The sequence below is a fragment of the Numida meleagris genome, chromosome 4 (genome assembly GCF_002078875.1).
Source record: "Numida meleagris isolate 19003 breed g44 Domestic line chromosome 4, NumMel1.0, whole genome shotgun sequence".
Classification (NCBI taxonomy): Eukaryota; Metazoa; Chordata; class Aves; order Galliformes; family Numididae; genus Numida; species Numida meleagris.
Window position 1 is genome coordinate 71,940,441 of NC_034412.1, and position 22,838 is coordinate 71,963,278.

General features: G+C 40.3%; 1 protein-coding gene across 2 annotated transcripts in view; it reads left to right on the top strand.

Annotated features, from left to right (window-relative positions):
- The window catches only part of SCFD2 (sec1 family domain containing 2), a 187,824-nt gene that overhangs the window by 157,081 nt on the left and 7,905 nt on the right, over positions 1–22,838 (top strand). For both annotated transcript variants that reach the window (XM_021394438.1, XM_021394437.1), the window contains exons 6-7: positions 17,524–17,669; positions 20,475–20,609. In XM_021394438.1, the coding sequence (XP_021250113.1) occupies positions 17,524–17,669; positions 20,475–20,609 (281 nt within the window). The remainder of the gene's footprint in view (positions 1–17,523; positions 17,670–20,474; positions 20,610–22,838) is intronic.

Below are 22,838 nucleotides of genomic sequence, written 5' to 3' on the forward strand. Positions count from 1 at the left end.
GGGGACTGTAGTAGTCCTTCTCTTCTGAGAACTAGGTATGTCCACTACATGATGTGGAATACCAATAACCGAAAATCACAAAACCATGACAGTCACACACTGACTCTCCAGAAGTACCTTGTCTCCTACCTTTCCATTTGCCAGATGAGCCTTTCTGAACCATTTTTAAGCTCCTATTTGCAGAACAGATTAGTGCAACGTTTTGAACCTAATTAACTTGCTTATAAACTTTGACTTTAATACTCCTGGAGGCACTTAAAACTTCTGTCCAGGTCTGCTGCTAATCTCCTTGTAACATAAATATGATGATGTCACTTTCAAATACTGGTTTTCCAGTAAATTTGGATGGTGTTTTTTTTTTTCCTCATAAAGTTGTAACACTCTCACTTTAACTTAAAAGCCAGTAAAAAGATTGCCAGCAAATCCCTATTAATATTCTCTGATGAGAATATGAATTTACCATGTTCCACAACTGCTCAGTGTTCCAGAGTTTTATTTGATAGTGTTCAATGCATCTTTCTTAAGTGTACTTCCATGGAGCTGGACGTTGAGCTAGAAGTCACTGAATCTCCTCTAACATCCAAGGAGCTTTTACATGCATGGAGTCATGCAGAGTTGGGCATCTTGGCCTGCTTATACTGCTTTTGGCTCACAACATGTCTTCCGCCCTGACCTAGCCCGTGTTCTCAATGCCGAGTGCCACAAAGCAGCCACTGGCACTGGGGAGCTTCTTGTGTTGGGCAGGATGTTCCAAGTAGCTACAGATGCCCAGTCCTGTCCTGATCTTTGACACAGCACTTACTGCCAGGGCAGGCATAGGTACACTGCCTCCAGTTCTTCTCCTAGTAAATGGCAGCTATATTAGCTCCTATATTCTGAGTAATTGCTATGTTTTTGTGGGACTGCTGTGGTCTGATTTTTTAAATGCTTCCTGTGATTTTTTTTTTCACCCATTCCAGTATTCTTAGGCTCCCTAAAACGTGGAACCTCCTTACACTAGACACACAGACTCTACTCCCTGATGTCTGATGATACATTCTTGCAACAGCTGCTCTTAAAACATCAGCAAGTAACATTTAAGAAGAGGGTATTCTTCCTCATGCTCCTTCCATTTTTCTCTACTTACCTATTTTTTCTCCCTTTCATGTGCAATTTTATTTGTATTCAAACCATTTCTCTGATGAGCTAGTCTTCTTTACGGACTCCCTTTCTGTAATTCCTTCCATATGTTTATTGTCCTTTGAAAAGTATGGAGTGAACTATTTCTACTGAGGTCATGTCATTTTGTTTGCATTCTTAGTAAATGTGAAGAGCTTGATTGGAGCCATTTAGGCATTTCAAGTATGAATGTCTTTTTCCTGAGTCTTCTATAAAAACAGGATGCTGAATTTTGTGGAGTTAGCCTGGCAAGGAATTTGTTCAATAAACTAAATAGGCATCAATGTCATAAATTTATTGATAAGTACAGTTTTTGTTGCATTCCTCTGTAGTTCAACAGCTTACTAAACAGAAGAAGGAATAGAGCTTTCTGCTTCTCATTTTCAATATAGACTTAATATTTTGACAGACCCTCCCCATCACTGCCTGCATGCCATTAGTAGCCCACCCCTTGCTGCAGCTCTGAGTCTAACCCCATGGCACCAACTCAGTGGATAAGGTAACTCGTGGACTGGTTATAGCCTAGGAAATGGGACAGGCTGGTGGTGTTCTGTTGAAATAGCACATTTTTTGCTGTCTGAACACAGTTAGGAGCGGGAAGTAACAGATTGTGGCTTCCCTTTAGCAATGATGGATGGACTGCTCTGTTAGCACTACTCCCTATGAAAGGCTGGAGTGTGTTTGGCAAGAGTGTCCTTAGACATCTTAATTGTGAAAATCCATCAAGGCTTAACTGAGCACATGTGAGTAATGATATTTCAGAGGTTTGTAGCTCTCCCAGACTGGAGCAAGCTGTAGAGGAGGAAGCAGACGCTTATCCCTGGCTGTAGGACCATGCCTTGCTATACACCATGTCGCTGTTCTCAGGAGTACAGGCAGCAGGAGATGTTTGGAATATGCCTTTTCACAAAGATACCCTCTGTCTTCTCTTTCTCTCCACTCACCTAAACTTTCTAAGCAGCAAGCTGGGGTTTGCTTTATCGTGCTCCCCAGGAGGATTTTGTAAAAGTCCTTCCCTGTGAAAGCAAGTTGCAGAATCCCCCTAGAGAATCCCATCAACTAGCCAGTATAAACCAGGAAACATCCTGTCTTTTAGAAACTACACATATGGCTAGTTTCAAGGCTTCTGCTTTTCTTTCAGCCTTGACTTTTTCATTACTTTGCCTCTATGATGACCTTTCTACACTTCTTCAATGCCAAAGCAGTTTGGCTTAGTAGGAAAGTGAAAGAGCTTTCCTACCAGTCTTTTCCAACAGCTAGATGACTTACCCAACATTTATGCTTTGAGAGAAGGAAAGAGAATTGTAATTACTTTCTATGGGGGGAAAATATTTTCATTTCTATTAGAGTCCGATCCCCAGCTTTGAGCTCTTTGTCATAAGCAGGTTGTAAACGTCTCAGACAGCCTGTCCCATAGCTATTCACTGAGCCATTTGTCAGGAAAAAAGAATGTGTGTGGTGAAATCGCTCACTGGCAGTCTGCAGCCAGACTGAACCAGGCTTTCAAAAGACTGCCAGACATTTTTACAGTTTTAATAGTCAAAATCTTACATTAGCATTTATGAAAACTTTTATATAGAGTTTGGGCAAATATTTTTCCTAGGTGTAATATTAAATCTCAGAAATGTAAAAATTGTTTGAAATGGTCGAGGATCTACATGGAAAGACAGCAGTAGGGAGGTGCTTCCCTTATCTCCAAACCAGATCTCCTTCTCCTTTCTAGACAACTGTATTGTATAATCTCATTTATGTCATTATCAAAATCCATCTTGAAGTGACTCTTATTTCCAGTGACTCTTACACAAAGTCTCTTTCAGGACTTTGTTCCTTTGATGTTTGGACAATTTATTCTACTTTCTAGTTTATGTATCTTCATTCTTCCTCTTGCCAAGCTGAAAAGTGCATTTTTTCTCAGGTAAGGAAAGTTTCTCATTTCTGTAGTCATGCTCATAGGTCTTCTTTACACATGCTTCTGTCTGAATTCATGTCACAAGAAAAAGTCACCAAAATTGTTCCTGCTGCAGTTTTACACTTTTTATGACAAAAAAAAACATCTGTATATCTTCAGGAAGTATCTTATCTGATGAGCTTTACGTTCCTCATGTGGTGCTGGTAGCCCTCATGCCACGCAGATTTTTCTCTTTCTGTTTTTTTACCATTGCAGAGTGCCAACTAGTGGAGAGATTTCTTATTATTACCCACTAGGATTATGACCTAGGTGAATTTTGTCTCATTCTGTATTGCTGTATTGTTGTGGTGTGCCTTGTTTCTGTTCCTTCCAAATTTAAGTCTTAAATAATGTTTCAAGCTCCCCCTACCTTTGAGAATCCTTCTTAATTTTGCCATCAGCAATTTCAACGTCAGACTCCTTCTTCCTGTGCTAAAGTCATAAATAAAACCAGTAAGGCCATTCTAAGACATTCTAAGACCAGTCCTCAGGGAACATCACTAAGACTGCACTGTTGACTATTCTTCAGCCTGTTCCTTGCAGTTCCTTTGCTAAGTCCCATCTCTTTGCCCCAGACTCATTCTCTAGGTGGCATTGTATGAAATGATTTACTGAAATCTTTGACTGATGAGTTTTCTGTCAACTGAACAGTCAGTTATCTCAGCCAGAGAGTCGTATGGCAAGCCTGGTTATGGTATGTTTTTGACAGTTTTTGCTTACCCTTTTCATTCTTTTTTAGCACATAGTTATTCTTTTCTTCAGAATCTGTTTATGTCTATTTGAAAGGCAAGTCACTAGAATGTTGCTATCTGTGTCATTTTTAGCTCATCTACATTTATGTACTGTATTCTGCAGTTACTCAGTTATTCAGTCTTCAATTGAATGCAAGTAGGTATATGCAGAGAAGTGACTCACAAACCACTCTGGGGGGGTTACATGTTTACAGCCACTGTGACTCATATTAAATTTGCTCAACTTACAACTGCAAAAGCATTTTTATAGCTGCTAGCTCTGCAAAAACACTCTAAGATCTGAAAGCCAACCTGTGTCCATTTTGGCTCACACATCAGAGCTTTGGATTCTCTTGATTTTCTTCTTGATTAGGATTTTCATTAGACATCACTTCCTACTGCTTTCATTTGTCTGCCTTTCTCTAGAAGAGTTCTTGTGAAGACAAGGCCCTGAATTTTTACTTTAGTGCAGCACTCTGGACAAGCTATGAAAAAAGCTATGTAAATAATAAAAAAAAAGGAACAAAGTTAAATGTAAAAAAGTTCTACATTTCAAACATTCCTCAAAAATGGATTGCATTTTATTTATGATTCCCAAAATAAGGTATAATCTAGTTCATCTCTCTATACTTTTTCTTTTCTGTAGTGCTGGCCTAAGCAGAATGTAGGACAGCTTATTTATATCTGCAGAGTAAGGATTTCTGACGTTGGGTGTCCTGGGAGCTGACAGTAGCATCTATTTGTAGCTGGGTTTTAGAAGAACAGCACAGGTTTTGTTAAGCTTGTCATACTTCTTCTGTTTAATCCTTCCTCTTATCTCAGATTTACATTAGAATCATAGAATTGTCTAGGTTGGAAAAGACTCTCAAGACCATCAAGTCCAACCATCAGCTTGACCTTCCAAGTCCTGTCACTAAGCCATATCCCTTATTGCCAAGTCCACATCTCTTGAATACCATCAGGGGTGGGGACTCGAGTACTTCCCTGGGCAGACTGATACACCTTTCCAGAAGAGTCCTTGGGGTGACATAATGAGTGTGGACCATGTTCCACCTTTTCAGATAGCTAACGCTATTAGAGATGAATCTCACCTCAGAGTATTTTTAAATGGTCAGTAATCAAAATAAAGCAAGTGTAGTTCTGCAATAGGAACAAAAGGTCTCATTAATGTCCTAAGATTGCAGACTGTTACAATAAATTGTGACAGAATGATTCAGCACTGGGGGATCATAGGAGGAGCTTAAATGCGATTTCCCATTTAGTGCAAGGGAATTGTTGCTTTAACTAATTTCCCTCAGTTTTTATTTAGATTATTGAGACCCCATGGAACAGAAAATATATGTGCAAGAAAACATTTTCCAGATGCCATATCAAATAACTTAATATGATGTTCCTAATCCTTTGGTATAAAAATAGGTCCCCTTATGAGGGAAAAAGGACCTTATTACATCCCAGATAATTGAAGCAGTTGCAATTTTACATCTGAGGCTGGTAAAAACTTATTAATAGTATGGCAGACAGAATCACCATGACATTGGCTGAGACTGTAATGGTGACACTGCACAGAGTCGATTGTAAACAATGTTTTACTCATCTGTGAGAGAAGTAATAAAGCATATGGAGAAGCTTTATTCTTTATCTTTGATCTTTCTCATTGCTTGGAAACAAACGTCTCCTTACTCCCCAGCAGTTCACCCCTGAGGTGCAGTTTATCGATGCGTGGAGGTTGCTGTGTCACCTGCCTGGTGCCTGCACACTGTGGGTGTGATTGCCTATCAGAAGCCGTGGCTCCATACTGCCAGCTCCTCACCTCAAAAAGCAGTGGTGATTTGTAGGAAGGCTGTGAGAGCAGCAAGCTGTTGCTCAGCAGCTTGTTTCCCTACAGACCACATGGGAAAGCAAGGCCTAGGCCTAGCAGTCAGCCTGTAGTGAATCATTTTGTTCACATTATGAGTAACAATGCTTGGAATTCAGGGACGGAGATCTATATCAACTGAAAAGCTTCTGGGGGAACTGTCCTTGGCCTGTTAATTTTCTCTAGTTACATGTGTTGCCATGCACTTTACTCCTCAGCCTGGGAGTGCTGAGATCTGTGATTTTAGAACGAAAGTCAGTTGCTTAGAAACATATTTTTGCAATGAAGCACCCAGCATTTCCATTACGGGAGTGCCCTATATTCACCAAGCAGCTGGCAGAGTGCAGGCAGTACTTGAAGGTGTTTCCAATCAGTTTGTGGATAGCAAGAGTTTTATTAAAATTGGCAGTTTTCTGTTAATGCTGAGGAACAAAAAGACCAGATCTGGTCACCAACATATGTTTTTTTTTTGTTTTTTTTTTTTTAATGGTACAGGCTGAATCTCCAAAGAATCATAGAATGGCTTGGGTTGGAAGGGACCTCAAGGATCATTAAGCTCCAAGCCCCCTCCCGCAGGCAGGATCATCGACCTCCACATCTAATACTAGACCAGGCTGCCCAGGGCACCATCCAACCTGGCCTTGAACACCTCCAGGGACGGGGCATCCACAAGCTCTCTGGGCAGCCTGTTCCAGCACCTCACCACTCTCACAGTAAAGAACTTCCCCCTGATATCCAACCTAAATCTTCCCTCCTTCAACTTAAAACCATTCCCACTTGTCCTGCCATTATCTACCCTTTCAAAGAGTTGACTCCCCTCCTGTTTGTAGGCTCCCTTCAGGTACTGGAAGGCTGCAATGAGGTCACCCCGCAGCCTTCCCTTCTCCAGGCTGAGCAAGCCCAGCTCCCTCAGCCTGTCTTTGCAGGGGAGGTGGTCCAGCTCTCTGATCATCTTGGTGGCCCTCATCTGGACCCTCTCTAACAGCTCCCTGTCTGAAAAACTGTTCAGTTTTTCATCCATCAGGACCCCCAGGTCCTTCTCTGCAGGGCTACTCTCAGGGATTGCTCCTCCCAGTCTGTGTATATGCCTGGCATTCCTCCGGCCTAAGTGCAAAGCCTTGCACTTTGCTCTGTTGGACATCATTAGATTCACCCGGACCCACCTTTTGAGTCTGTTGAGGTCCCTCTGAATGGCTTCCCTTCCTTCCATTGTGTCAACCACACCGCTCAGCTTTGTGTCATCAGCAAACTTGCTGAGGGTGCACTCAGTTCCATCATTGATGTCATTGATAAAGATGTTAAAGAGCACCGGTCCCAAGACAGACCCCTGGGGGACACCGCTTGTTACCAGCCTCCACCTGGACATAGAATCAATGATCGCCACCCTTTATCTGCAGCCTTTCAACCAATTCCTTATCCACTGGGTGGTTGATCTGTCAGATCCACATCTCTCCAATTTAGAGATAAGGATATGGCGGGGGACCATGTCAAAGGCCTTGCACAAGTCCAGGTAAATGACACTGGTCACCTTCCCTTTGTCCACCAATGCTGTCTCTCCTTCATAGAAGGCCACCAGATTGGTCAGGCACAACCTTCCCTGGTGAAGCCATGCTGGCTGTCTCAGATCACACTCTTATTCCTCATATGATCTAGCATGTCATCCAGGAGGATCTGCTCCATGATCTTCCCTGGTACAGAGGTGAGACTCACTGGCTTGTAGTTCCCCGGGTCCTCCTTTCTCCCTTTTTTATAAATGGGAGTGATGTGACCCTTTTTGCAGTCACCCAGGAGCTCACCATCTTGATAAAGTGAGGTTTCACCACTGTTTCTTCCAAAGCAGGTGTGGGCATTCAGTAGCTTCCCCACTTCCATTATCCAAATCAGGTAAGGAAAAAAGAAGAGACAGATTACTGCTAATAACTGAATTTTATAAATTGAGGCACTTTGCCCAGAGGGGTCAAGAGGATTGGTTGTGTGAATCACTATCTCCTCTGCCATCCCTTGTCCTCCAGGTACCCTGCAACTTGTTGGCTGGCCTCACTGGGAGCAGGGGAGGTAGCTGTGGCCTGAAACTGAGATATTAGTTGCTTCTATGGCCCGTCTACTCCCAGGAGACCTATAGCTGCTCTCTGGGTATTTTTTTGGCATCATATATGTGCCTTTTCCTCCTGAGACATGCCAGAGCCTCAGGTGCTCATGTACAGGAGGCAGTGTACAGTACAGCAAGATTTTGAGGGCTGCATGCAGCTGTGAGGCTTCCTGCCTTCTCTGACTGTTTTTATACAAGAAGAACCCACACAAGGAATAGTCTCGAGCAGTGAGCCCAGGAGAACCTCATGAGGTTCAACAAAGTCAAGTGCAAGGTCTTGCACCTGAGTCGTGGCAACCCCCACTATCAGTACAAGCTGGGGAATGTAAGGATAGAGCACAGCCTTGCCAAAAAGGACTTGGGGCTACTGGTGGATGGCAAGCTAGATGTGAGCCAGCAGTGTGCCCTCGCAGTCCAGAAAGCCAACCATATCCTGGGCTGCACCAAAAGAAGAGGGCCATCAGGTTGAGGGAGGTGATCCTGCCACTCTGCTCTGCGCTGGTGAGACCTCACTTGGGATATTATGTCCAGATATGGAGTCCTTAATACAGGAGAGACATGGACCTGTTGGAGTGCATCCAGAGGAGGGCCACAAAAATGATCAAAGAGATGGAACACTTCTCCTTTGAGGTCAGGCTGTGAGAGCTGGGGCTGTTCAGCCTGGAGAAGAGAAGGCTCCACAGAGACCTGATAGTGGCCTTTCAGCATCTAAAGAGGGGCTGTAAGAAAGGACAGACACAGGTTCTGCTGTGATAGGACAAGGGGAAGTGGTTTCAAACTAAAAGAGGGAAGATTTAGATTGGATATAAGGAAGAAGTCTTCTACAATAGGGGGGGTGAGGCACTGGCACAGGTTGCCCAGAGAGGTGGTGGATGCCCCCCCCGTCCATGGAGACATTCAAGGTCAGCTTGGACGGGTCTCTGAGCACCTGTAGGTGTCCCTGTTCATTGCAAGGGAGTTGGACCAGATGGCCTTTAAGAGTCCCTTCCAACTCAAACAATTCTATGATTCAATGGTTGTATGATTTTGTGAATGTGAATGCAATCTTGATTAATTATACTTAGTGGTGAATGAGGCAACATAACACTGAGAATGGTCCAAAACTGAATTTGAATGTAAATTTTCACAGTGTTTATATTCATAATTACATCCTCACACAATTCTTCTTTATGCAGGAATTATTCACTGAGATTATCAGACACAAGCTGGTGCAAGGAGTTCAGGACCAAAATCAATAAATATTTTCCCTTTCTAAAATGAAAGGTGGATGTAGAAGGAAACTCAGGAGTACACTATGTTAGAAAAAGAAATTTCTGTACTGAGCTGTGAACACTGGATTTGCTATTGCAAAGTGTACTTAAGATGCCTGTCTTTACTAAATATGGCAGATTAGGAGGCAGCTGATAGCATTTAGACATCTGATAGTCAAAGCTGAGGATGCCTCACCCTCCCTGTGTTTCAGCTTTGTGTCCAGGGCATGTGTCAAGGAGAGGATTCTCTGTAAGAAAAGGTCATACCTACTTGTGGAAGAGGAGGAAAGCAGTGGGGCAAAACAGTGTTCTAGTGCTTTCAGAGAAGTTTACTTTATTTCCCAATTTTCCACTTTTGGTTCCTCCTCTCCAGTGGTGCCATTACTTGTGGAAGTGTATCTATGTCTGCTGATCCTTTAGAGACACCATTATTATGTGTATGTCTATCTCCATTGTATGTTTACCATCGTACAGACAACCTGCAAATGGCAGTCTTTTCCCATAACGTGTTCTTGAGCCCAGGTGCCTCTGAGCTGCACTTGTGTATCTCCACAGCAGCCACAGAATTGTGCTGTTGCAGATCAATACCATTTCTAAACTGCTGTTGTCAGTCCTTCAGACTTGGTTGGTTACTTGCATTTACTAACCTTCTTGCTTCCTAAAAAAAAAAAAAAAAAAGATAATAATAGTAATCTGGTTAATATTGAAATTGCATGCTCTCTTTCATTCTTAGGCAGGCACAATTTAATGAAAAAATGTCCCTGTGCTTCTGCTGCATGTTTGAAGGATAAGTCATGGTACACTTTATTCTTCTGGCCACAATAAATAAGTAGGTGTTGAAATTTGATGACAATATTATGAGTGTTTTTCATTATTCCTTTTTCCTTATAACATTATCAATTTATTCTAAATGCAAATGACTACAAATCCCACACATTTTCATTCAGTTTGTTGTTTCTTCAAACTTGTGATCTAAGCAGTGTTTTTACCAATGCATACCAAGTTTCCTCTTTGTTCTAAAGACAGAAAATGTTGATTCTTAAGTGCTGCAACAGAAAACAGAACATTTACAGACCAACTCCACAATCTGTTCAATTGTTTGTTAAGTAAAATAGCACAATTATTTCTGAATCTAAACAGGATGGTTGAACCCCAGTTCAACAAGACACTTAGGCACTCGCCTAACTTCATCCCGTCACACCTTTTATGTTGAATGTGTGTTTACATTTTCTACTAAACTGAGGCTTCTGTCAGCATCTTTTTTATCTATTGCATGTTTTATGAATTATTATCTGTGCTATGAATATGAGTTTATTCTGTGTAATACTCCAGGATATTTCCTTCCTCTACACATGTGCTTGCAGTGTGTACTGCTAATCATTTTGATCATTAACTGATACTTGCAATCTGCACAACAGTGTGCTTTTTAGTTAACAGAAAAAGCATAAAAATTGCATTTATGTAATTTTTTGGTTTTTCTCTTAGCAATGGCTGGCTGCACCATGAGCATATCCGGAGGAAGGGGCAGCTTTGGCACGTGATGCAGTTATTCAGAGTTTGGAAACCAATAGTGCCTCGCTGGTCCATCTTCCTGTAATAGGGTTTCTTCTTCTCTCCTTCAGATCCTTTCCAGAGCATTGCTGCTTTTATTTTGCTTTTCATCCAGAGAATCCTTTATGCAGTCAGTGTCTTTCCTCTCCTGTTACAATAATTTCCAATTAAAAATTAACATAAATGGGGATAATTTATGCAGTGCTATCTGTATAGCTTGAGTTCTTTATTGTTTTATTGTTGTTCTTTCTGCTCATGCTTTTTCCTTGGTTATCTTTCACTGTTTATCCACAGATTGTTAGATATTCAGACTGGACTGTGTTCTTTTGATCTCTACAAAGTACAATGTGCAGTTTCTGTGCATTATAGAGCAGACGAGCACAAGTAAACTTTAAAATCATGTAGATGAGTCAGTGCTATCTGCTTTCATAAAAGAAAATATCTTCCATAAATGTACTTTTTGTAGGATGTTATTCTTGGTGTGGTGTGAAACATTCCCAGAAGAAGAAGGAGAGTTATCTTTTGAGACAGTGCTCCAGTGGTGATTTCAACTGAAAAAATTTTACAGTGGGTGGTGAAAAATATAAACAACCATTTCAACAAAAGATGGAGAGAAATTTGCAAAGAACTCTCCTGTTTTATTTCTGACTCTGAATGTAATATTGATTTTGCACAGATATTTCCATGAGGTTCATCAAGAGCAAACGCCTCTGCAAAGTATGTTTTTCCTAATCTTCTCAGAGCCATACTGCTCATTCCAAACAACACACTCACACAAGCTGTAGTGGACTATTATCTGCCTTTTTATCTAGACACAAAACTTTCTGATATAAATTCTGCTGAGGGAACAGGCCATTCAGCTTGCTTTTATACCAGAAGGATGTTGCTCACGATTCACAACTTCACAAATAGACTGAGGCCTTCCAAGTCCATGTGTGCAATGTTGTGCTTTGCAAATGGTAGAAGTGGTAGCAGTTCTTCTCTGTGCGTCCTGCAGTGGAAGATCTGAAAACCAGTAACATTGCATGATGCCATTTGTTCTGTGGATCAGTACAACAACACACCAGAGACGGGTTTTTGTCTCCAGAGCGCCTACTGTATGCACAACGTGCAACACAGCTGATCTGGTAACACAGAGTGGATGCTGTCAGTGTGCTGAAATGTGCGTGCCTTATTAGGATCAGCATCTGTCTTTATTAACAAAGTTGCAACACTTCTGGATGAAAAAAAATGAAGAAAAAGACCCTAGATATTGTGAGAAATAAGTAGTGTGAGTGGCTGTGCTGCAGAAAGGTAGTGTTGCTTTCAGTATTATGTTATACCCAAATATATATACTTGCCTTTAGTGACAGCGCGTAGGAGGATTTTTCTTTCTGTTGGAGCTGGGATGTTGAAGTGAGGGTGAAGGCTGGGTTTGAGGGAGGCAAGTGGTTAAGCACACCTGCATGCTTTCTGAGATTGGGATTTCAGTACTGAACATGGTGCAGCTCAGACAGTGAATTTTTCTTCTGAAGTTACAATTAAGCTATAAATTCTAATGTCGTTAATTAACTTTATCACTTTAGAGAGTTTATTGTTAGGTATTTTTTGTTCTGTCAAAATTGCACTGAACAAGGCATTTACTCTTTCTGTTGTTTCTCTTCCAGTCAGGTAGGGTGGCATTAGCTGAACGTACCTAAAATATATCAAGAATGGCAAGTCATCTGGTAGATTTTCATGCTTGAGTTTCAAGTACTGCAAGAACTGGAGATCTGTGATATTTTTGTTTATCTGACAGGCTTATTTCTCTACTACCTTGAAATTGTTGCAGCACATAATTATTACCTGCTCTTAGTATGAAAACGGTCACAACAGCATAGATTAACACAGGGTTGATGTTTAGCTTTTAGTTTTTTTCATGCTGTCTTTCCTGGAAACCCAACTCTATAGTGTTTTAGATAACAATCTTTTTAAAGTTTAATTTTAATTTTAGGAGGCAATCAATGACATTTCTTTAAGGAGAAACAAGGACATTATTCTAAGCATAGTTATGAAGTTATAAAAAGGTTACTTAAGGGATATGCCATTATTCTGTTAGTTTGAATAAAGGAGAAAAATAAAATTACAATTATTGTGTACTGTTGAATGCAGTGTAAATAAGTGCCTATTATCCCTGTCAGTTTTCAGATGGCTTTTCATCTGTTCTATAGCATCCTGGGTGAAGAGGCTTTTTTGAACAGATAATTATACATAGCATTAAAACGTCATTACTTTTGTCTTCCTGTTAAAAATATTGTTTTTCTACAGTTGTTGATAAATAGATTACAGTTATTCGTTGTAGTTGTCATCTTACGTTTCTATGCAGTTATGTTATTGTAAAGCTGCCTTCACCAGTTTAAGCACACTGAATTGCACTTTGGCTCAGAACTTAAATTGGGAAAGGAAATGTCTCTTGGACATTTCTCCATAACCATCTTCCCTAGGTCCCCAAGTTGTAATGGTTTCATGCATTTTTTAAAAATCTAAGTAGTGCAGTAGTTTTCAGAAGGAAATATTTTCCAGTCATTCCTGCCTTGGCAGTATGAGAAACACACAAGCAAATATGAAATGCAAAAAACCGTCAATGGCATGCATTTCTATTGTCCAAGCTAAAGAGGGAAAGATAAACAAAACTACTGATACATTCATTTATCTTAGTTGTTGTTTTAAAAGTGTGATTCTTTGTAATCAACACAAATTAAAAAAAAAAAAACTTTAAAATTATTAAGAAGACAAAAGGAGGGTACCCTCACAAAAGACTGAGGTCGTTTGATTGTTTAGGCTACAGGGCAGTATTTTCATAATGTTTTAGATCATTTTGTATAACCTGGAGTTTTTGTACGAACATTATTGGGAGAGATTACTAGGATTACAGAGCATTTACTGGAACTTTATTAACGTGTTTTTTTAATTAAGATATGGACTACTTGAGGGAGCAACTGAATAGTTCCCCAATGAATTTGTTGCATTAATTTCCTTCAAAAAGTACATCTGAGCCTAACTTAAATTCCTCCTGCAGTTAATGTATGTAATTTATTCTAGTAAGAACTGTAGTTTTTCCGTGTAAATGTTCACAGAATTGACAGGTTTAATTTCATGTAACATGAGAGCCTCCAGTACTGAATTTCCAGTATCTCATTAAAGTTGGTATTACATGTTATGCTATTGAGTTTTGGCAAAGAGGAGGCAATAAAATATTACCATAAAACAGAAACGTCCAAGTGACAGATATTGAAGCCAAAATTAGAAAAAAAAAAAACAAAACCAAAAAAACCACCTCTCTGAAGGTAGGTCTTAAATCAGTATTTAATCATGGAGGTAAGTGACCAGGTTTTTGCAAGTGCAGCTTCAGAAGTTAAGATTTGACAAAGTACCTCATGATGCTCATGGCCTCTAACCATGCAAGAGCAGGAGCTCGTTCCTTTTGTTTTTTCCTAAGTGCCAGTTGTCTTGCAACTTTAATTCACTGTGCGTGTTCTCACTGGAGGTGCCAAGGACAGAGGGAACAGAGGGAGGACCCTTTCCATCCCAAGGGGCAGAGATGTGCCATGCACTGCGGGAAGGCTGTCAGCTCTGCGTGCCCTCTGGATGCTCTCTTCTGGAGAGCAGTTGAACACACCTCTCTTCCTTAATCCCCCAAACTGAAATTCTAATTTCTCACACTCTGCCAGTATTGTTGGGAAATAAGAGCAATCACATTCTGGAGCATCCTTCCTTGTCCTACAGCGTGATGCGTGGTTACCACCTTCCCACTGAGACCCAGCGTGGAGCACAATTTAATAGAGATCACATTTAAAATAAACTTCCAAATGCATAGCAGAATCCATGAGGAAGTAGGATGAGGGGAGAGTCACACAAATGTTGTCCTAGTTTGGTTGTTAACACTTTTTTTCACCTTGCAAAAAGCAACTGTGATCTGCATAACCATATACATTTCTACCTACTTTTTCATAACAATGTATGAATATATTGAAAATATTAAACTTATGGCTGTGGGTATATGTATTCATGGCTTTGGATTTATCTGTTAGAAAAATAAGGACCCCTATTGCTATACTACCATCTGAAGTCTTAAAAATGGAAGATTTTCATTAGTTTCATATCATACTGCTGTATTTTGAATTCTGATTCTCAAGACATTCTATATCTCTGTTCTTTCTCTATCTTTTGCAAATTAACTACATATGCAAAATAGCTTGCATAATGCAAGCCTGATGCTGGATTTTATCTTCTTCAGTGTATCAGTTCTGTGTTTTAGCCCATGCTTCAGTATGTGGTGCTAAAATGGCTTAGCTACTCTGCCAGCTCTGCTCCATGGTTTGGAGGGTTTATAACAGTTTATTTTTGTAAATGGGCTTTAGAGAGAGTTGAAGTTAATAGCAGTGACTGCCTTATTGTATAAAACAGGGTACAGCAATAAACTTTCAGTTTTCCTAAATTTTGGATTTTGCAAGCAGCATGGACTTTTTGTTGTGTCTCAAAGTATTCAAGACCTTCACAATGTGTCGATAAGTACACTGCCTTAGAGAAAGAAAAGGTTGGTTTGTAGCACCTGGGCCATGTATCAAAACAGACAAAGTTCAGGGTTTGTGATACACTGTTCAGAAATTCTCCTTTGTTGCATTTAATCAAGGAATAATCATGTGCCACTGTGTAACTACAGATCGTGGTTTCATGGTATCTGTTTACTCTCCTTAAAAAGGATGTTCCTTCTGACTTCAGAACTCGTAGAGACACTGGTTTGATTCAGTTTATGGCCCCACTTAGCCCAACATCAGCTTGTTTTCTTCCTGAGATATCACTGAGGTGCTTTAAAAGCTTTAATCCCACAGTGGTTAATGGTGATTTTCTTTTTTCCATAGCTGGTCTTAACTCTGATAGGAAAGCCATTTCCAGATATTTCATTTAAATGCCTTTTCTCAGATATAATAGAGCTTGGGATTCAAAGAAATTCATTCATGCTCTCCCAGTGCTAACTTTCTGTGAGAAAAAAACAACAGAGTGCAGTAACAGGAAGGGTTGTTTTAACTAGCACAGACCTGTGCAGCAGCTAATGTATTCCACCTCCTCACTGTTGGAATAGGAGCGCGTTTCTCAGTAGCACTGAGCAGGGAGAGGAAAGGGGCTGTGCTCTGCTTCCCTTATGTGCACTCCGGAGAGGTGAGAACTGGGGCAGATTTGCAGCCGCCTGCAGGGAAACCAGGGCAGAGCTGGTCCTCTCACTCAGAGAGGTGCAAGCAGGCTGCTGAGAAGTTGCTGAGCAGCAGGTTGGGCCTGTAACAGACCAGACACAGTTAGGCGTATCTCAGGGGCTCCAGGCAGGCAGCAAGGCCATGTCCCCTGGAAAGTGTCATTTGGTTCCAGGGATGGGGAGTGACAAGATGGCTGGAAACATCTTGGTAGAAATGCTCTTGTTAAAATAAAAAGACAGAGAGAGGTGATGCCAATAGGAGAAGGAAACAAATATTTCTCTTAATGAGAAAAATAACCATAGAGCCAGAGCAAAAGGCTTTTACGTGGCCCAAGAGGATAAAGAGGATAAGAAATCAGAAGAGTGTCCAAAGCAAAGCAAACTTGATGTGATTTTTACCTTGCCTGAACTTGTTCGGCATGGGGCCTCGTGTTCACTTGCAAAGCAAACATGCCAGAGCAGGGCTGGCCAGCAGTGTTGGCTGCTGGTGAGGGGGGCTACAGAGAGCACAAAGAAAGTATAAATGAGGGTTGCTAGAGGCTGCCTGTCTCTGGTGCAGCTAGAAAAGAGAAAGATTGTCTCAGAGAGAAAAATTGATTTATGCAATAATAAGATACAGCTTTTCATTTTATTTTTCATTTGCAAATTGCTTTGGAAACATGAGCAATTAAGTATGTCCGGACTGGGAGCTGGGAGCCAACGGTAACTTCCCTGTCTTCTCATTTGTGTGTTTTCCCAGAGGTAGGTTAAAAGCACACTGACAATGCAAGATCTTCTCTGAATATTTTTGGCCTGTGTTGGTGATAAATATAAAGCATGATTAGTGGCCTCAGACTCTATTTGTAGGCCTTGTCAGCCTGGGAGGTGTCCAGCTTCACATTTTGCAGCTTTTGGACACCATTCTCTTACACGTAACCTGGCATGGGATCTCTCACAGAAGCAACCTCTCTGACTGCAAGAGCATCACTGATATGACAGCACTTACAGACTGGAGTGATGAGTTGCTGAGTGGGGTTGTGTGTTCAGTGCTTCACAGACAACACCTAGGCTCCTCTGCCACATGAAAACTAGATGTTAGTTAATCAGAGTATCAGAGCATGCAGATCTTGCACATACAGAACAAACAGAGATACTTCTCTGAGTTATTTTGCATTCGTTAGAAAAAATACATCAAGAGCCCTATCCAAAAGTACACAGGTGTCCGCCGTGGAATTACAGCACGAGAGTCACCAAGGCTCTGTCCATGTTCACTCGAAGGGAGTGCAATTTGGGAGATGCAATGGCATCAGTCTGCAGCATCCTGATGTGGTGTGGCCCTGCAGACGTGCAGCCACCTGACTTTGTTCTGCTGCACCGACGGGGGATCCAAGTCACAGTCCTACAAGAAATAATGTTCAGTTAAAGGAAAATTCAGTGTCTGATATCCATCTTTCAGGAATGGTCTCAGATCTATGTGTAAGTGCGTGTATGTAGATATTTATAAAGTATAGTACAAACATGTAGTATAAAAGATAAGATACAGAATGCAAAGATATGAAAGACAGTGATACAGATTAGCTTATCATTAGGACTTCCCTATGAATTTTCGATAGTAATGCCTTTTTTGTGTTCCTTTAGTGCACAGAGGCTCTGTCCTCTGTCATTTGTTCACATTTTCCTCCCAGTTAGCCTTTTCCTATTGCTTATTATCAAAATGCATGAACGTTTCTCACATGTTTCTTTATTTCTCTAGGCTGTAACTCGGCGTTGAACCTAACATCCCAGAAAGCCACAGATGCAGTGGACAATATCTTTAAGTTGCTTAGGGATATTGCGAGAGCTCGAATGCATATGAAGCAGTTTAATTCCATACATAATCCAGGCAGCAACACCCACCAGGCAAGTAAATCTTCCTTTTCTGTGTGTCAGTTACATCTATAGCATGCTGTCAAAATTCCAGCTTTGTGGACAGCACTGATTTTGCTGCTGTGCTAATCCTATATGGGTTCTGCCCATGTGGAATAGATTTATGAGATCTTATAATTGACCTAATCATCAAGTCAATTCAGACCCATGCATATCCACATCCATGTCAATAAAGAAATGTCTGATGAAGAAATTGAGGCTTTCCTCTGCAGCTCTGTGAGATGATATAAATGTCTGTGAAAGGCAGGACAAGGTCAAGGTGGAAATGGACTGACTTCTTATCCAAGAAGGATACCTGCATCCAGACAGCAGCTGTATTTCTGTGTATTTTCTCTCCCATTTCTGTAACTATGCGAGGCAATCGCATTTGTGAATAAGTGAGAAAAGCAGCTTTTGTTTATAAAAAGTGAACACGTCAACTTCAGGTCATCAGGACTTATTTAGTGTTTTTCTCTTCCCCCATATCCCCTGAAGTGTTTAATTTTTTTTTTCAGTAAAAAATGGAGTTTGAAGTGGAAAACACATACAGCGATTTAGAGGGAGACTGTAAAACTTGATTCCAGCCTTAAGGCAGAAAAAAAAATCCTTACAAACTCATAAGTATGCTGTAGACCAGCAAAGGGATATGGTCCAAATTAAGCGATGCTTTGCTGCAGCAAGTCGGGAGTGTTGCAACACGTTGCTGGAAAGCTAAGGTGGAGAAAAATTGTTTCTGAAGTCTCCAAGTACTTATGACCAGTCTGGTGTCTGAAATGGGGAAAATTGTTAAGCGTTTAATACAGGTCAGTGTGGGGGCATTCAGATGATAAGAAAATAACCTCTAAAAGTTACCTAAAGTGTAATTAGCATCCCTACGTTCTTTGGATGTAACCCAGGATGCTTGCTTAGGGCTAAGTGCTGGAACGCAGCAAGGGATGTATTAACAATTTGCAGCCCCCAGTCTGGCTGTAGAGTGGGTTTAATTATCTTGAATAGAAACAACCTTCTGCTGAGGGCAGTTCAAGAGATTTAGAGTAGCTGAAATAAGCAGGCAGTACATTCTTTTTTCCGCCATACATCTCTTTAGAAAAGGATTACATTTTTGACTGGCAGATGGTAATACATAAGTTGCACGCAGCAGTTTAGCTCACCTGAAGAAATCAATAGACTGCAACCTCTAGATGCTTTTCTGCTACACGTTAGGAGCAAGGAAGCCTCCATTTCTTAAGGATCAAAAATGGTTTCCATGCATGCATGGAATTGGATCGCCTCTTAGAAAGTCTTTTCATAGCATTGAAATTTGTAGTCTTACATAAAATGATGAATTAATGTTTCCATCAGATTATCAAACCAGTTAATGTTGTGAGCATGGAAGAGAATGTATTTTGACTGATATGTAATTACTTTTATCTTGATCTATTCACTCCTCCCTTCCTTTTCCTCCCTTCCTTTTCCTCCCTTCCTTTTCCTCCCTTCGTTTTCCTCCCTTCCTTTTCCTCCCTGCCTTTCTTCTCTCCCTCTTTTCCACCTTTTCTTCTCCTTATAATCATGTCTAAGATGTGTCTGATAGCCATAGAGATTTAAAGTAACTATTTTAACACAATTTGTGCCCTACTGGACACCAGAAATTAAAATTTCTAATGGTTTCATTACATGAGTTAGAAATTTATGCAGCTATTGTATAAAATAAAATTAAAATGTAGTAATTTTTGATAGGTAAATGTCAAGTCGTAAAAGGTTTTGAAAAGTTTTGAAGTTATTGAAGCTTAAAAAGTGAAATCTGCCTTTAGTATCTGCGTAGCCAAATCAGATCATTTTGAAGGGGTCTGAGTTTTGTTGCTGAAACTTCAGACATGTAAAATCATGGAACATTTTTAATGCCTTGCCTTTCCAGTACATAGTTATGTCTGAAGTCAAATAATATTTATCCTTTAATTTTGTACAATAAGGCTCTCTGTTTAACTATGGTTTGATCTTTGCTCCAAATATTTCATTCCCAATGTCTGTTTCTCATCTATGAAGATATTAAACAGAACTTTGTAATAGGACATCATGCCTACATGTATATTTTCAAACAGTTGTTTATTGCGTTACTAGATTTGACACAAATCTTGTCATGTTCCACTGAGAGACACTGCAGTTAATGTCTGCTGCAATTTGCTTTACTGGCTTAATTAAAAAATATGCACGTGTTGTGAGAATAAATAGATAAATTGTATAAATCTTCACTGACAAGATGGTATTCAAAAAGTGTACTTTTATTCTCACTGTAGACTGTTAGATGAAAAACATATTTTCAATTACTTTTGAAAATTATAGTTTCAAGTTACATAACCAAGCGGCTTGCTTTTTATTTGCCAGATATTTTATGTTTGTCTTGTGTGATGTCTCTTGACAAAAGCAAAGAAAACAAGACATTCTGGGTGCATGATGGGCAACAGAGCACTACCCCTGCTGCTCTTCTCTTTTGTACTACCCCAAAGCACACTCAAGAGAAACTAGAAGCCCCCCTTTACTCCTAGCCTCCCTTACTCATATAGTACACATAGGGTAGAGTAAATATGGGGCTTTCTTCCTGACTTTTTCCGTTCAGTACTGTGCTGGTGCACACCCTTTGTTGTCAAGCTCACAAAAACTACTGCTGCCACAGAGGCATTTTTAAATTTTTAAATGCCTCTGTTCTGTTTCCTTTCTAGAATAAATATTTTTTGTTTCCTTTAATGGAAATAGAAGATTTAGAAGAGCAGTTGCACCAAGTCTAAACAGCTTTACTCACAGCGTGTTGTTCTTTTTGTGCAGGCTTCTTACAAACCACTGCTGAAACAGGTGGTGGAAGAGATCTGCAATCCCGATCGACCTGATTCTGTTGATATTGAGCATACGTCATCAGGCCTCACAGATCTACTTAAAACTGGATTCAGCATGTTCATGAAGGTAAATAAGGTTTCCCAAGTTAATCTGTAAGATTTTCCTAAGTTCATAGCATTGTACAGCAATAGCTGATTTTGTATATTAACTTCTGTAGAGGGGAGCATAAGGGACAGTCAGGAGTATTAAATGCTTGCAGAGGGGCTGGAAATAGCTTGAGGCACCGAATTGCAGATATGGAATAAATGGGTGTCACCACCTGGAGAATGGAGTAGACTGGGCACCTAAGTAAGGGTGATACTGGACGCACAAATAAGGGTGATATGTCTGGGAGGAGTCAATGTGGCTTCAATAAAGGGATGTCCAACCTCACATAGCTTTTGGAGCTCTTCAGAGACGTCAGCAAGCAAATTAGTAAGCAAGTGCCAGTTCATATAAACTCCCTGGATTTCCAAAAAGCATTCCACATGGCAGTTCATCAAGGAATTTTATGGATAATGAGCAGCCTTGAGATAGAAGTAAGAACAAAGAGGTCTCACAGGGGAGAAAGGTCAGCAGAGGAGCCCCATATTCAATGCCCTTTCTGTAATTTGACAAGGTTCAACATGCAGTGGGGAGGAAGGCAGGCTAATCAGTTAGAAAGTCCAGAGGGACTGTGAATTCTCCATCTTCGTGATTTTTCAGAGCTTGGCTGTACAAAGCCCTGAACAACATGGTGCAATTTTGAAGTCTGCACTGCTTTGGGCAGAGAAATGGACTAGATGAGCTACAAAGATTGCTTCCAACCTCTGTTGTACTGTGATTCTATGATAATTGAAAAGAAAAACATTTTTTTTTCCTATTCTGTGTGAATACCTGCTAGGCCTTTCATGCATCTAAAGACAGGTGACAAAAAATAACTTTGATTTCTGTGTTGATGTTATTCTAGAACCCATTATCAAGATAACAAAGTAATTTTTCTGTTATTACAGAGCAGGTTGTCTTGAAGACAAAATCAGATATGTCTAAATACAATGCCTATTTTCAGGAACTTGTGCCTACTGCTGAAATGGATTTTCAGACTGTACTTAGCTGGGTTACTAAATGGAAATTCTTAGCTCTTCAGAGCTTATGATAAAGCCCTGAGATATGAAAGGATAGCTATAGAAAGAGTGACCCAGTATTGTTTCTATTCATGTATTGATACTGAAAGAAATCATGCCGCTGCCACTCCAAAAATAAAAGAAACAGATGTTCCTGCATCAAACAAAGCAAACAAGCTTGTGCACACCAGTGATTTTTTGAATGATTGGATTTATTCACCATTAACTCTCACAATTGTATTTATTTCATTGCTTAGTTATTTTTATTTTTTGAGGGAGGAACATAGCTTGTCCTTTTTTTACAAAAAAAAATAAAGCAACAAGAAAGAAAGACCAAGCGAGAAGTGTACGGACTATAACGTCTAAATGTCTATATGGGAGCAATGACAGGTTTAGCTAGTTTTAGGCCTCTTATTTCCACATTATTAATTCCTGTATTTGGGACATTTAAGTGTATCACAGTGATAATCCTAATCACGAAGTTCCCATTGGACTGTTGGTTGCTGCACTGACATAGGTGAAAAGATCAGAACTTGCAGAATGCTAGTATTAACCAAAATCCAAACAGATGGGGACTACAGGGAAGGAGTGGGAGAGGATTGGTCTATGTGACAGCCAGCATCTCTGTTTCTGTTAACTGCATGATGTCAAAGAGGAAGAGGAGAAAACTTTATAGAGGTTTGCAGAGAGCTGCTTGCAAGCAAGAGCAGAGCTCCTGAAAAATGCAACATGTATTCCTGAAAATTTAACAGGTTATTGAGGGAGTTATAATCCTAAAATGACTTTTCTGCAGGAGAAGGTTGACTTCCCTATATGGAGTGTACCTCAGGTGCCTGCATCTCTGCAAGTAAGAAAAAAAAACTGTTGGAAGGAGTATATAACAGGTGGCCAAGTGAACCTCATGTAGGATGACTATTTCATGGATACCATCACTTATTTCACAAATGTGTGTCCGTGCTACTTCATTTAGTTGGTAGTTTGGCTTGTTGGCAAGTCCTTGTTTACTGCATGAGTGAGTTTCTGACCAGCCTGTATTTCTGACACAAGACCTCTACGCTTACTGCACCATCAGCACTGTAATTATTTGATGAACTTCCTCACATTTATATTTCTTCTTCATGGTCTGAATATAAATGTCTACTCAAATAAACATGGAAGGCATTCTTCCTTCTTCCTTTAGTCTCTTTTGCTTCAGTGTAATGGGGGTTTTCCT